Source organism: Myxocyprinus asiaticus, chromosome 25 (genome assembly GCF_019703515.2).
Source record: "Myxocyprinus asiaticus isolate MX2 ecotype Aquarium Trade chromosome 25, UBuf_Myxa_2, whole genome shotgun sequence".
Taxonomy (NCBI): domain Eukaryota; kingdom Metazoa; phylum Chordata; class Actinopteri; order Cypriniformes; family Catostomidae; genus Myxocyprinus; species Myxocyprinus asiaticus.
In genome coordinates this window covers 35781272-35794909 of record NC_059368.1, presented here as the reverse complement: position 1 = coordinate 35794909, position 13638 = coordinate 35781272, and the positions used below count along the sequence as shown (strand labels likewise).

Genomic DNA, 13638 nt, shown 5'->3' with positions numbered 1-13638 from the left:
CTTAGTACACTTGAGCAGAAAGAAAAAAAAAAGCATTGCCTTATCTTTATTTGCTAAAACTTCACTTGGTGCAGAACAATCTGGAATAATATGAAACAATGCAACAGACCCCTCAATGCAGTCTGAACTTGTTGAGAACGTTGAATCTTTGTGACAACTGTGCTAAAAACAATCTAGATGCAGAACAAAGAATAAAACAGAACGCGGGTGTCTCAACATGCGTTTTTGAAAATTTGAAGTTCTTTTTAACTTGACATGGTGTTTAAAATGTGCTGGTCCTGCGCGAGACGCTCCAGAAAAAGCGAGATGCGGTGCAAATCTCAAAGACATTCGTCCAGCATGTGTTTACATAGGAAAACAATGGGAAAACAGAACAGACGCGTGCAAAAACAGGTTCGGTGTGAACGGCCCGCGTGTCTGTGAGTGAGAGAGCGCATGCGTGAAACAAATTCGGTAAGCCTGTTTATTTTTTCATTCATTACAAACCCGTACCGACCCGAACCCTAAGTCCAACTTGGAAAAACTGACCCAAACCCGGCTCGAAACTCGTCGGGTTCTTGGGTCCCGTCGGGCCCCTGTTCAGGTTGCAGACCTCTAAAGGGAACCCAAGGATGCTTCTCATTTCTTACATTTTTGACAGTGCCTCACAATTTGAGCCTGAACTTATTTTTTCACTCCAAATAACTGTTAATGAATGGTTGTTTTTCTCCATCTGGATCGCTCGTTTTGGTAGTTTTTACATTGCGTCTCGAGACCAGAAACAGAAAACGGGCAATTAGAATCATAATGGCGGCCCCATTGGTTGCTCAGGAAAACGGTGGATTTCATGGTAAAAAAAAAAAAAAAGAAGAAAAGAAACACAACGGGCGCTAAGACCGTGGTGTCCTACAGCTATCTAGTCCTACAGTACAGTCTGACCGACAGGAAACTACCGGTGAGAACCCAAACTCTGGACTCTAGCCCGGTGGACACCGAGACGCAGTGCACGGAAAGTAAACAGAGTAAGGTACTAAAATAGAAAACTACTGTTAAATTTCCGTCTGCACCTCAGCAATGCATTCAAAAACCACATCGCTCAAGAGTTTGTGGTTAATAAATGCAGTGCTTACACGTGCAGACTATTATTCCACGGGTTAATAGTTTAATAGATAATGTTGAATGCATTAAGTTTTGGGTGGGCGATAGAGTTTGCTTGAGCGAGTATGATAACAATAACAAGTGTTGTGAGTTTGGGGCAGAATTAATCAGTAACCCGTAATTATAGTCCATTCTTGAGTAGAATCAAGGTGCTTCTCAGTGTGTTATGTGATCAAACACCTAAGGGGAGAGCTGTACAGAATTAAGTAATATTTTAATCAAGCTTTCATTTTGGCTAGAATGTCATTATTATATTCAATATTATTTTGAACAGGTAATGGTGACTATGCAATACTTCTATTGTTCTCTGACTTGTGCCCTAGTAACACAGGGGGTGTGTCTTTTTGCACTGTATCAAAGTGTGATTTGTGCCTCTGCAGGTAGCAGTTATGGCGAGCAGCCCTGCGGTGTTGATGCGACTGGTGGCTTCATCCTATGCTGTGGCGGAGCAGGCTGGATCTGTCGTCAGGAATGTGCTACAGAGCGGAGAGCTCGGGATTGTGGAGAAGGTGAGGAAGGTAGTAGGACGTGTTCCCAGACCAGCATATTTGATGGGTCCTGGAAAAACATGCCTTTCAAAAAAATAATCTAATCTAATTTGCATTTGCCATTGTTTAGTCATGTTTCTAAGTATGCTTCTTTTATAACAGACAGGAGCCAATGATCTACAGACTCTGGCTGACAGGCTTGTTCAGAAGAGTATATGTGCATCTCTGTCGAGAAGCTTCCCTAAAGTCACAATTATTGGGGAGGAGGTAAGTTTTGAGCAATGTGAAGATTTTTTTTTTGCCTATTTTGCTTCATCCATACAGCAGAACATCACATTTTTCTTTGGGCAGGATTTACCGGTTGAGGCTGTTGAAGAGAACCTGATAGAGAGCGGGCAGAACAGTGTAATCCTACAAAAGTCCTGTCCGAATCAGTATGCAAGCCTGAAGGAGGAGGAGGTAAAAGATGAACAGGAAATAGAAGAATCATTTGTTTAAATTATATTAAAGCTACAGGGCTGTTGTTAGATTACAATGATTTATCACAATACATTTCATGATTTTTGTTTATAGTTAATCTAAAATTTTGCATATAGTTGAAATTGCAATTTTTTACCCCCTTTTGTAATGTAGTGCCTTTTTAGCCTCAAAGGGATAGTTCACCCAAAAATTAAAATTAATTCATTATTTACTCACCCTCATCTTGTTATAAACCAATATGACTTTCTTTCCTTTTTGGTACACAAATTGAGAAATTTTGAAAAAATATTCTGCTCAGTGATGTCATACAGCGGCGGTTTATGTTGACCACCTCTGCAAGCTTCAAAAGTATGCAAAAGTATAATTCAGAAGTCTAATAAATTATCCCAAGTGACTCATGCCTTGTTCTGAAGGCATACGAAAAGGTTTGGTGAGAAACAAACTGAAATCTAATTTATTATGTAGTGAAAATTTAGACCAAATATTGCTTCCCTGTGCTCGCTCATGAGAGTAGCAGTTACGATGCACCCACGCGTGAGATGGGGCGTTCAAGTGAAATAGTAAGTAATGCATCTCCACTTCGACTTCAAACTCTTCAGACTGGTTTAGAACAAGATGAGGGTGAGTAAGCAATGAATTAATTTTAATTTTGGGAGAACAATCCCTTTAACTTTCAATTTATTTTTAAGGAAAGTAAACAAAATAAGATGTAACAAATATTTTTGCAGCTAACCTGCCGTTGCAGTCATCAGGTGTGTTTTCCTCATAGGTGATATTTCACACTTGTTGAGCTTTAATCATTAAATTTGATCTAAGACTGCAAATGATTTTACTTTTACTTATTTTCACAGCGCTTCACTTTTCCACATTTTGTTATGTTACAGCCTTATTCCAAAATGGATTAAATTCATTATTTTCCTCAAAATTCTACAAACAATACCCCATAATGACAACGTGAAAGAAATTTGTTTGAAATTTTTGCAAATTTATTAAAAATAAAAAATGAGAAAAAAAAAAAAATCACATGTACATAAGTATTCACAGCCTTTGCCATGACACTCAAAATTGAGCTCAGGTGCATCCTGTTTCCACTGATCATCCTTGAGATGTTTCTACAGCTTGACTGGAGTCCACCTGTGGTAAATTCTGTTGATTGGACATGATTTGGAAAGGCACGCACCTGTCTATATAAGGTCCCACAGTTAACAGTGCATGTCAGAGCACAAACCAAGCCATGAAGTCCAAGGAATTGTCTGTAGACCTCCGAGACAGGATTGTATCAAGGCACAGATCTGGGGAAGGGTACAGAAAAATTTCTGCAGCATTGAAGGTCCCAATGAGCACAGTGGCCTCCATCATCCATAAATGGAAGAAGTTTGGAACCACCAGGACTCTTCCTAGAGCTGGCCGCCCAGCCAAACTGAGCGATCGGGGGAGAAGGGCCTTAGTCAGGGAGGTGACCAAGAACCAGATGGTCACTCTGACAGAGCTCCAGCATTTCTCTGTGGAGAGAGGAGAACCTTCCAGAAGAACAACCATCTCTGCAGCACTCCACCAATCAGGCCTGTATGGTAGAGTGGCCAGACGGAAGCCACTCCTCAGTAAAATACACATGACAGCCTGCCTGGAGTTTGCCAAAAGGCACCTGAAGGACTCTCAGACCATGAGAAACAAAGATTGAACTCTTTGGCCTGAATGGCAAGTGTCATGTCTGGAGGAAACCAGGCACCGCTCATCACCTGGCCAATACCATCCCTACAGTGAAGCCTGGTGGTGGCAGCATCATGCTGTGGGGATGTTTTTCAGCGGCAGGAGCTGGGAGACTAGTCAGGATTGAGGGAAAGATGAATGCAGCAATGTACAGAGACATTCTTGATGAAAACCTGCTCCTGAGCACTCTGGACCTCAGACTGGGGTGACGGTTCATCTTCCAACAGGACAACGACCCTAAGCACACAGCCAAGATAACAAAGGAGTGGCTACAGGACAACTCTGTGAATGTCCTTGAGTGGCCCAGCCAGAGCCCAGACTTGAACCCGATTGAACATCTCTGGAGCGATCTGAAAATGGCTGTGCACCGACACTCCCTATCCAACCTGATGGAGCTTGAGAGGTCCTGCAAAGAAGAATGGGAGAAACTGCCCAAAAATAGGTGTGCCAAGCTTATAGCATCATACTCAAAAAAACTTGAGGCTGTAATTGGTGCCAAAGGTGCTTCAACAAAGTACTGAGCAAAGGCTGTGAATACTTATGTACATGTGATTTAGATTTTTTTTTTTTTTCTTTAATAAATTTGCAAAGATTTCAAACAAACTTCTTTCACATTGTCATTATGGGGTATTGTTTGTAGAATTGAGGAAAATAATGAATTTAATCCATTTTGGAATAAGGCTGTAACATAACAAAATGTGGAAAAAGTGAAGCGCTGTGAATACTTTCCGGATGCACTGTATAAGTTGACATTAAGAAGACAAAGTTTCTTGCTGTTCCTACCAGTGTTTTTAATATGAAACAAGGTAAATGTGTAAACTGTGTTAGTTTGGGAAATTTAATATCAGTAAAAGTGTTCATTTTGGCAGCACTAATTAAAAAAATAAAATATGTGCAATGTAGAGGTTTTCATAATTTTTCCCCCTAATAGGTCTGCACAGATATTGCTTCGGAAAGGTGTTTTGTTAAAGTTCCTACCAGGAACATAAAAGTACCTCAATATGGCATTTGTCTAAATGTTTCATCTTAATTTCTCAGCTGGTTGTGTGGGTGGACCCTCTTGATGGCACTAAAGAATATACTGAAGGTGAGCAGACAAAGCTTTCAGCTCATCACCATTACTCCTCACGTCACGTGTCCTAACCAGACTTGATATAGCACCATCAAGCAAAATATTCCAATCTTGTACGTAGTTTCTTTAACCTAGTTTTTGTCCTAATCAGCCAAAAACATCAAGAGTTTCACACGTGACATTTGATCAGTTTAGTTTCTGTTTTCATCACGTCACACCAGGTAGTCCCACCCATAGTGGAATCTCAATAGTCCAAAGTCATACATAATCAGACATAGCTCTCCTGTAAACACTGTCTTCTGATTGGCTGTTATTTTTGTCACTTACGTAGAATTTCAGTTTCAGTGAGGACAGAACAAATTACCTGATGCTTGAAACTTGTCATGCTTAGTTAGGACAATGTGTTTCATGCATGCCCACCGCAACAACACAATGATAAATCTTTCATCAATCTGACCTATATGCCTAACACTCCTGGTGCTGTCATACAGTGATCTGCTCTCTCTGTCTCCGTCTCTCTCACTTCCTTTCCTCTCCTGTCTCTGCCGTAGCTGCAAGGGTTTTGTACCACCCAGTTTACATACAGAAGCCAGTGCATCACCACAGAACCCCTACTCGTACGGTGATTTAATGTTGTTAATGTGTGTTTTGATGTCTTTCATGTTAGGCTAATTTGAGATATCAAGTGCCTTGCCTAGAACCTAGACTAGATAATGGCATGTGTCCACTGGCGCGAGAAAAATCAACTCAACCCTGTTCACCATGCCAGAGAGCTGCCGCATGGGGCGTGTTACTGTGAATGTGTGTTGTTACCCATACTACTTTTCATGTTTCTGCCACATCAGTCTATGGCAGAAATAGTAAGAGCAGTGTGTCGTGTGCCATTTCGAACTCAGCCTATGATTGTTTTCAGTTCACGGTCAATATAATCATCATATATATACGTGATTACTGTCAGCACACCTTTTGCTTTGGCAGGTCAATTTTGTCCAGGTGAAATTAAAGCTTATAAATCATTCATAATCCAATGGTTTTCATTAAAAAATATATTGTAAGTCATGAATATCTTCTTAACTGTTCATGCATGTAAAAAGATTTATATTTTTGGCATGTTAACTGCTAAATATAAAAGTTATTAATTAATATGCCATTTTTTTTTTTTTTAGAAATAATAAAATGTTAAAATGATTTGACATTTCAAAATACAGTGCATCCGGAAAGTATTCACAGCGCTTCACTTTTTCCACTTTTTGTTATGTTACAGCCTTATTCCATAATGGAATAATTCATTATTTTCCTCAAAATTCTACAAACAATACCCCATAATGACAACATGAAAGAAGTTTGTTTGAAATCTTTGCAAATTTATTAAAAATAAAAAACGAAAAAAAATCATATGTACATAGGTATTCACAGCCTTTGCTATGACACTCAAAATTGAGCTCAGGTGCATCCTGTTTCCACTGATCATCCTTGAGATGTTTCTACAACTTGATTGGAGTCCACCTGTGATAAATTCAGTTGATTGGACATGATTTGGAAAGGCACACACCTGTCTATATAAGGTCCCACAGTTAACAGTGCATGTCAGAGCACAAACCAAGCCATGAAGTCCAAGGAATTGTCTGTAGACCTCCGAGACAGGATTGTATCGAGGCACAGATCTGGGGAAGGGTACAGAAAAATTTCTGCAGCATTGAAGGTCCCAATGAGCACAGTGGCCTCCATCATCCGTAAATGGAAGAAGTTTGGAACCACCAGGACTCTTCCTAGAGCTGGCCGCCTGGCCAAACTGAGCGATCGGGGGAGAAGGGCCTTAGTCAGGGAGGTGACCAAGAACCCGATGGTCACTCTGACAGAGCTCCAGCTTTTCTCTGTGGAGAGAGGAGAACCTTCCAGAAGAACAACCATCTCTGCAGCACTCCACCAATCAGGCCTGTATGGTAGAGTGGCCAGACGGAAGCCACTCCTCAGTAAAATACACATGACAGCCTGCCTGGAGTTTGCCAAAAGGCACCTGAAGGACTCTCAGACCATGAGAAACAAAGATTGAACTCTTTGGCCTGAATGGCAAGTGTCATGTCTGGAGGAAACCAGGCACCGCTCATCACCTGGCCAATACCATCCCTACAGTGAAGCCTGGTGGTGGCAGTATCATGCTGTGGGGATGTTTTTCAGCGGCAGGAACTGGGAGACTAGTCAGGATCGAGGGAAAGATGAATGCAGCAATGTACAGAGACATCCTTGATGAAAACCTGCTCCAGAGCACTCTGGACCTCAGACTGGGACAAAGGTTAATCTTCCAACAGGACAACGACCCTAAGCACACAGTCAAGATAACAAAGGAGTGGCTCCGGGACAAATCTGTGAATGTCCTCGAGTGGCCCAGCCAGAGCCCGGACTTGAACCCGATTGAACATCTCTGGAGAGATTTGAAAATGGCTGTGCACCGACGCTCCCCATCCAACCTGATGGAGCTTGAGAGGTCCTGCAAGGAAGAATGGGAGAAGCTTCCCAAAAATAGGTGTGCCAAGCTTGTAGCATCATACTCAAAAAGACTTGAGGCTGTAATTGGTGCCAAAGGTGCTTCAACAAAGTATTGAGCAAAGGCTGTGAATACTTATGTACATGTGATATTTTTTTTTTTTTAAATACATTTGTTAATATTCAAACAAACTTCTTTCACATTGTCATTATGGGGTATTGTTTGTAGAATTTTGAGGAAAATAATGAATTTTATCCATTTTGGAATAAGGCTGTAACATAACAAAATGTGGAAAAAGTGAAGCGCTGTGAATACTTTCCGGATGCGCTGTATACATTAACTACATCAAATCCAGTGTGATACATGTGAAGACATATTTTTGTATCAATATTTCTGTGAAACTGTATTTAAATATAATAAAAAAATTATATTAACGTATAATATGAGAATTACTAGTAATTTCCTATTACTCATAACTGCTCAATACAACTTGGTGGTTAATTTATTAAACCAACATATGCTTTTTCAACTAAACATCATCAAAACAACTGTACAACTCAAGAATACAACATTAATACATCTTTACTATGTGTGAGTACACTGCATAGGAATGACTTGAAAATGCTTGCTCACCTCCGCTCACCACGCGCCAGTGGACACATACCGTTAGGCAGATATTAGGCAGTCAATCAAAAAAAAAAAAGAAAATACAAGAGTATTTAGGGGTTCAAAAGTAGAGCTTACGACCAGTGGCATCTCACGGTCATTATTTAGTGTGGTGCACAAACAATCACTTAATAATCAATTATTTGACCAATCTTTGAAACATTGACAAATAATTCAAAATTCTGTCCGTCATTTTGACAGATAAAAAAGAAAAACATTTGAACATAGTGCATCAGTTTTGACTTCACTCTTTGTCCCTCACATTCCCACTGTGCATGTGCACTGTTTATTCCCTGGTATTAATATGTGCATTAGATTCGTATTAACTGGCGCCATCATCATTTACACCTGGTATTGTGCATCTCTTTTGTGTTTAGATTTTGAGTAGAGGGTATCTGATTTCATGACTGCATACATCAGTCATTATTTCAGTGTGTTAATGTATGATAATAAAGCTCAAATTGCATAATAACAAAACGAAAACAAAAAACAGCACATAATTTCAGGCAATTGTGCATGCATTTAATAAGCGCAAATATCACGTTTAGAGCAGAATTGTCAATTATTTTTGTGTAGTAACTGTGTTAACTGAGCTTCACAGATGTGCTTCTCATGTTACACTTTATGTTCACATCAGGGACTATGAAGTTCTGTGAACTTGTGCATGTGTGTATGCACTTTAACCGGCAAAGTTTAAAAACCTTGTGTAAGCGCAGTGGTTGATTGACAGGTAGAAGTTTCACACTAGAACTCATTGGTTTCACCGGACTCAAACAAGGGGATATCATGTTTGTGCCATTATATTGAATGCTGCGTCCCTCAATGATCTAGTACTTATAAAATGAAAATAAGTATGACTGATAAAAATAGATCATGACAGAAATTTTACAGAGTGACGAATAAAGACTTTTTTCTAGCGTAACCTCTAAACATGATGCCACACAAACATCCCTATTAACTTCATCTCAGCACAAAACACCACTAAGACGTGCACATCCACGTCAAAAAGCTCAAGTGACCGTGAAAGTAAATCACAAATAGGCAAATCGTCAAAGGGTGTGCATATTATCTCACTAACTCGAATGAACAGCATAACAAAACCTAATCAAAACGACAGACTCCCAATATTAACAGTCATTGTATTCTAATACAAACCAGTGCACCAACTACATAACACCTCAACGCAATGGCATACAATTCATTGAAATGATGAGTGGTGCGCTGAATCTAATCCAACCAGCAGCACATTAGAATAAAATTAGCTTTTAAAACCAGTGGTGTAGTTGTGTCTGAAGAGACAGTACATATGTAAAATGTGTAAGATTTTTTTTTTCCATTAAAATAAAAAAAAATTCTGTTGTAATTATAGTCCCACATAAACATACAAAATGTATATCAGGGTAAGTTTCTTGCTGGCATGGTGTACAGTACACTGCTAAGAACAATGGTATGGTAACTTGATGATAAATATGTATTTAAATTAATAGGTGTCATTAATGTTCCTCTTATTAGGCTACTATGAAAATTGGTAATACTTTATTATTACTCTAACGAATAAACTCATAACTGAGTTTAAATAATATGCAATAAACTGTTAAGCATTGTAGCTAATATGAGTGTAGTAATGTTCACATTAAAGGTGCACTCAGTAATTCTAATCTAATACACTTTTTGTCAAATTCTGCAAATATCTCCTCACAGTCTGCTAGCTGTCTATTCTGTGGGTGGGTTGAAAAAAAATCTAGTATTTGTACACAGCACTGGCTCTGTAAATGGGACAAAAATAAAGTTGATCGGACCGATCCACACAACACTACTCCAGCCAATCAGCAAAAGGGGGTGGTTCTTGCATGTGCACAGGATGGGGGGAAATTGTTTTTCTACTTAGAAATGGAAATAGAAATGATTTGATACCATGAGAAAAAGGCACCACAGACAGCAGTAAAAGGCACACAAAAAAAGAGCATCAACAACTAGCAGGGGGTGCAATAACATGCAGTATTTTCACAGTTTAATTGCATTTACAATGCACATTATGGTTATTCCAGAGATGTTTGTGTATCAGATGCTGGTAATGTCCCACCCCTTACTGAAATGGAAAATATTATCGGCATCGCATCAGTAGATTGAAAAAGTTCCGTGTCAAAAGACTACTCGTTGTTCTGGCGGCCATACGTATCATCAGTTATTTCAGATGGGCATACGCAAAATCCTAAGAAAGATAGGTTGGCATACAGTGTATGCCTGCATATGCCCTAGACTACACTACTGTTTAAAACTTACCAATGAAGATCACTACGCAGGTCTACTCTGCACCTGGTAACTTCCGATGCTCATGTCAACAGTTTGACATAAATATGATCAAAGCTTTTGATTGGCTCAGGAGCAAAGGCATACTAGCCCCTCAGGCCATTATTGAACGCTCGTTGCACATGCGCATGACGTTCTCCAGATCTCCGTTGATTAACATTGATGATGAAGGGCTAGCCCCACGCATAACAAATTAGATTGATTAAATTGCTTTTACGCAACATACCTTAATAATAATACAATTTTATCAAAAGAATATGTACTTTTTTCTTGTATAATGGACACAAAACATGTTTAAGTTACGAAAATATATTATTTCTTAAAATAAACTTAAGATGATGCCATGCAATTTGCACAACGTCATCACCTCTGGCGGGGCTTAGCCCCACTTGCCCCTAATGTAGAGATGCTGCTGCTTATGACTACATTTACATGGACACCAAAACGCCGTTTATTATGAGAAAGCTGCTTAAGGCTTGAAATCAGTGTATGCGTTTACATAAGCTGTGCTACCAGCTTTCTCATTACTCCCGAATACATGTGTCTCCTTCAGTAAGCAGCTTTCTCCTCAGCAATGTAATTTCCCCACAACGCTTGTGCAAATAACAAACATGGCATCTGAGGATGACTTCGCTATTTTATTCCCTGTCGCTTCGCTTTATTCCCAGATATTAGAGTTGTTGCTGTGCTTGTTTCAATAACTTAATATCGTGACCTGCAGCAGAACTGCGCTGCAATGGCGAGGTTTCCCTCTCACGTAAAACTCTGGGATTCCCACAATGTATGAGCGCATATAAGCAAACGCAAGGGAGAGTTGATATTTTACATCAGTGTGTATACAAGGGTTTAGTTTATACGTTGTGTATGTGCTTTTCCCACTGTACTACCAGAAATGTGTAATTCTTTTCGCTGTTGACATGTTGGTAGGCTTCATCCCATGACGTCTGTAATCCTGCCGTTCCACACATGCGCACTCTTCAAACACCCATCAGAACGGCGCTTATGCGTTTACATGGTCACAATAAGCCGCATTCGCCTGGAGAAACCCAGGTGTTTTAAACAGCTTTCTCTTAATCCCTTAAGCAGTGTAATGAAATCGGCATTCTCGTTTACAAGACGTTTCAGAGATCCGCTTTCTGCAAAACCCCTGGAATAAACCGTTTTCTTAAATGCATGTAAACGTGGTCGATGTTTTAATGTTGGGGTTGGCTAATAAACACTCTGCATATGTGTTTTTTATCTTTTTATTTATGTCATTTGAATGGGTGTTTTATTGTAGGACTCCTGGACCATGTGACAGTGCTAATAGGCATTGCTTATGGTGGGAAAGCCATTGCTGGAGTCATCAATCAACCCTTCTACAACTACCAGGTCCATCTTGTCCTTCAGTCACACATGCTTCAGTGTATGTGGAAAAGGCTGTGTTTGTTTAACCTCCTCTATTTTCTGTGCTTACTCAGTTGGGGGCTGGTGCTTCTTTGGGCAGGACATTATGGGGAGTATTGGGTTTGGGCGCATTTGGGTTCCAACTCCAGGAGGTCCCAGATGGTAAAAGAATCATCACCACCACACGGTCCCATAGCAATAAACTAGTTACCGACACAATCCAAGCTATGGAGCCTCATGATGTCATCAGAGTGGGAGGAGCTGGGAATAAGGTGAGGGAGTCATTTACCTTCATTCAGTGAGAATTCAGATTGTGATAATAATGGAACTAATCACATCCTTTTTCTGGCAGATTATCCAGTTAGTGGAAGGAAAGGCCTCTGCTTATGTCTTCGCCAGTCCGGGCTGTAAGAAGTGGGACACTTGTGCACCTGAGGCAATTCTGCATGCAGTTGGAGGTGACCGTCATTTCTAACACATCCCCTTTCTTAAAAATGTTCCTAAAAATGAGTAAAGCTAAATACGCTACAAGTTAAAAGTTATCCACATTTTAGAATGAAATGAAAGTAAAGTAAAAAAAAATTATGAAATAACACAATTGAATGTAATGAAAAATTCTTAGGAAAATCTAAGCATTCTTATTTTAGCTTCTTCAAAGAAGACATGCTTTGTCTAGAATTCTGAACACTTTGGGCATTCTCACAACCAACTTCATAAAGTATCCTCCTGGGATGCTTTTTGAACAGTATTTAGGGAGTTCTATGCTGGACAATTGTTGGCTGCTTTTGCTTCACTAGTGGTCCAACTCATCCATAAACATAAATACATTTTTTGTAAATATATATATTTTTTTCATTTAACTGGTAGTGTGTATCAGTGTAAAGCTGTTCTTTTTCACCTGCAGGTAAACTCACAGACATGCATGGTAATGCATATAGATATAATGCAGATGTGAAGCACATGAATTCTGCTGGGGTGCTGGCGACGCTAAGGGATCATCAGTATTATTTAAGCAGAGTGCCACAGGCTGTACTAGAAGCTCTTTCCTCTGATTGAAGCATTACAGGATTTGGATTTCTACTCTGAAACTTTGTGCCTTAATGCAATGTGTTCTTGCCATAAAATGATGATTGATCTAACAAGAAAGATGATATATAAATTCCTAAACTTTGTAATTCTTTTATTATTGCTTACATTTCCCACACTTGAGATTAATAAGAGGGATTTTTGTTTAATTATTACAACTACAACATGTTTTGATTTGCATTACAGGATCAAATATATATATATACTGTATGTTTTACATTTATGTTTCCATTACTTGATATAATATATAAAGCATATAATCAATATAACTGTTAACATGTTCAATATTTATATATACTGTACACATCTTAATGTCTATATAATGATGGTTATAACTGTTGAAACTTTGTTTTGGATGCAGTTTGTTTTACCCTGACATTATACATAATAATGTACGTTTAAAATAGGTGTCCATAATCTGGATAATTACAAAGATCACCAGTGTTGTTTTAAATACCACGCTAACAAAAAGCTATCATGATTAAAATTATTTTTGTCATTGCATTGAAAGTTGTATCAGAAATGTCTGTACCACCCTGGTGCTGTGAAATCCTGTATTTTTTATGCTACTTGACAGTTCTGTATCTCAAACCATAACCAAAACGTTAAAATACAAAAAAAAAAAAAAAAAAAAGAACTAATAAAATGATGTATTAATTGGTGCTTTAATGATAGAACCACATTATAGAATGCTTTTTTTTTTAAGACTTGTAACAACCATTAGAAAAACGTGTGCTTTCTAACACATTCGAGTATCAGGGAAAACAGTAACACAGTGCAGACATGAATACCAATACTGTCATCTAGTGCGCTATTTT

The 13638-nt window shown here is 39.0% G+C and overlaps 1 protein-coding gene across 3 annotated transcripts; it reads left to right on the top strand.

Moving 5' to 3' along the window:
* The first annotated feature begins 906 nt into the window (after positions 1-906).
* On the top strand, positions 907-13527 carry LOC127416250 (3'(2'),5'-bisphosphate nucleotidase 1-like). Of its 3 annotated transcripts, none has more exons than XM_051655496.1 (10): positions 907-1001; positions 1518-1646; positions 1788-1892; positions 1977-2084; positions 4854-4902; positions 5439-5504; positions 11628-11719; positions 11809-12006; positions 12087-12192; positions 12639-13527. In XM_051655496.1, exons 2-10 carry the CDS (start codon positions 1527-1529, stop codon positions 12788-12790), a joined length of 996 nt encoding a protein of 331 aa, XP_051511456.1. In that variant the 5' UTR covers positions 907-1001; positions 1518-1526; the 3' UTR covers positions 12791-13527. The 3 variants fall into 3 exon arrangements, with proteins under 3 accessions (XP_051511456.1, XP_051511455.1, XP_051511457.1); XM_051655495.1 differs by having other exon boundaries at positions 921-1006; positions 12639-13526; XM_051655497.1 differs by lacking the exon at positions 5439-5504 and having other exon boundaries at positions 921-1006; positions 12639-13520.
* The last annotated feature ends 111 nt before the right edge of the window (positions 13528-13638 follow it).

Coding starts and splice junctions, on each gene's coding strand:
- LOC127416250 (XM_051655496.1), top strand. CDS start 1,527: ATGGCGAGCAGCCCTGCGGTGTTGATGCGACTGGTGGCTTCATCCTAT. Junction 11,720..11,808: donor AACCCTTCTACAACTACCAG/GTCCATCTTGTC, acceptor GTGCTTACTCAG/TTGGGGGCTGGTGCTTCTTT. Junction 12,007..12,086: donor TGGGAGGAGCTGGGAATAAG/GTGAGGGAGTCA, acceptor TTTTTCTGGCAG/ATTATCCAGTTAGTGGAAGG.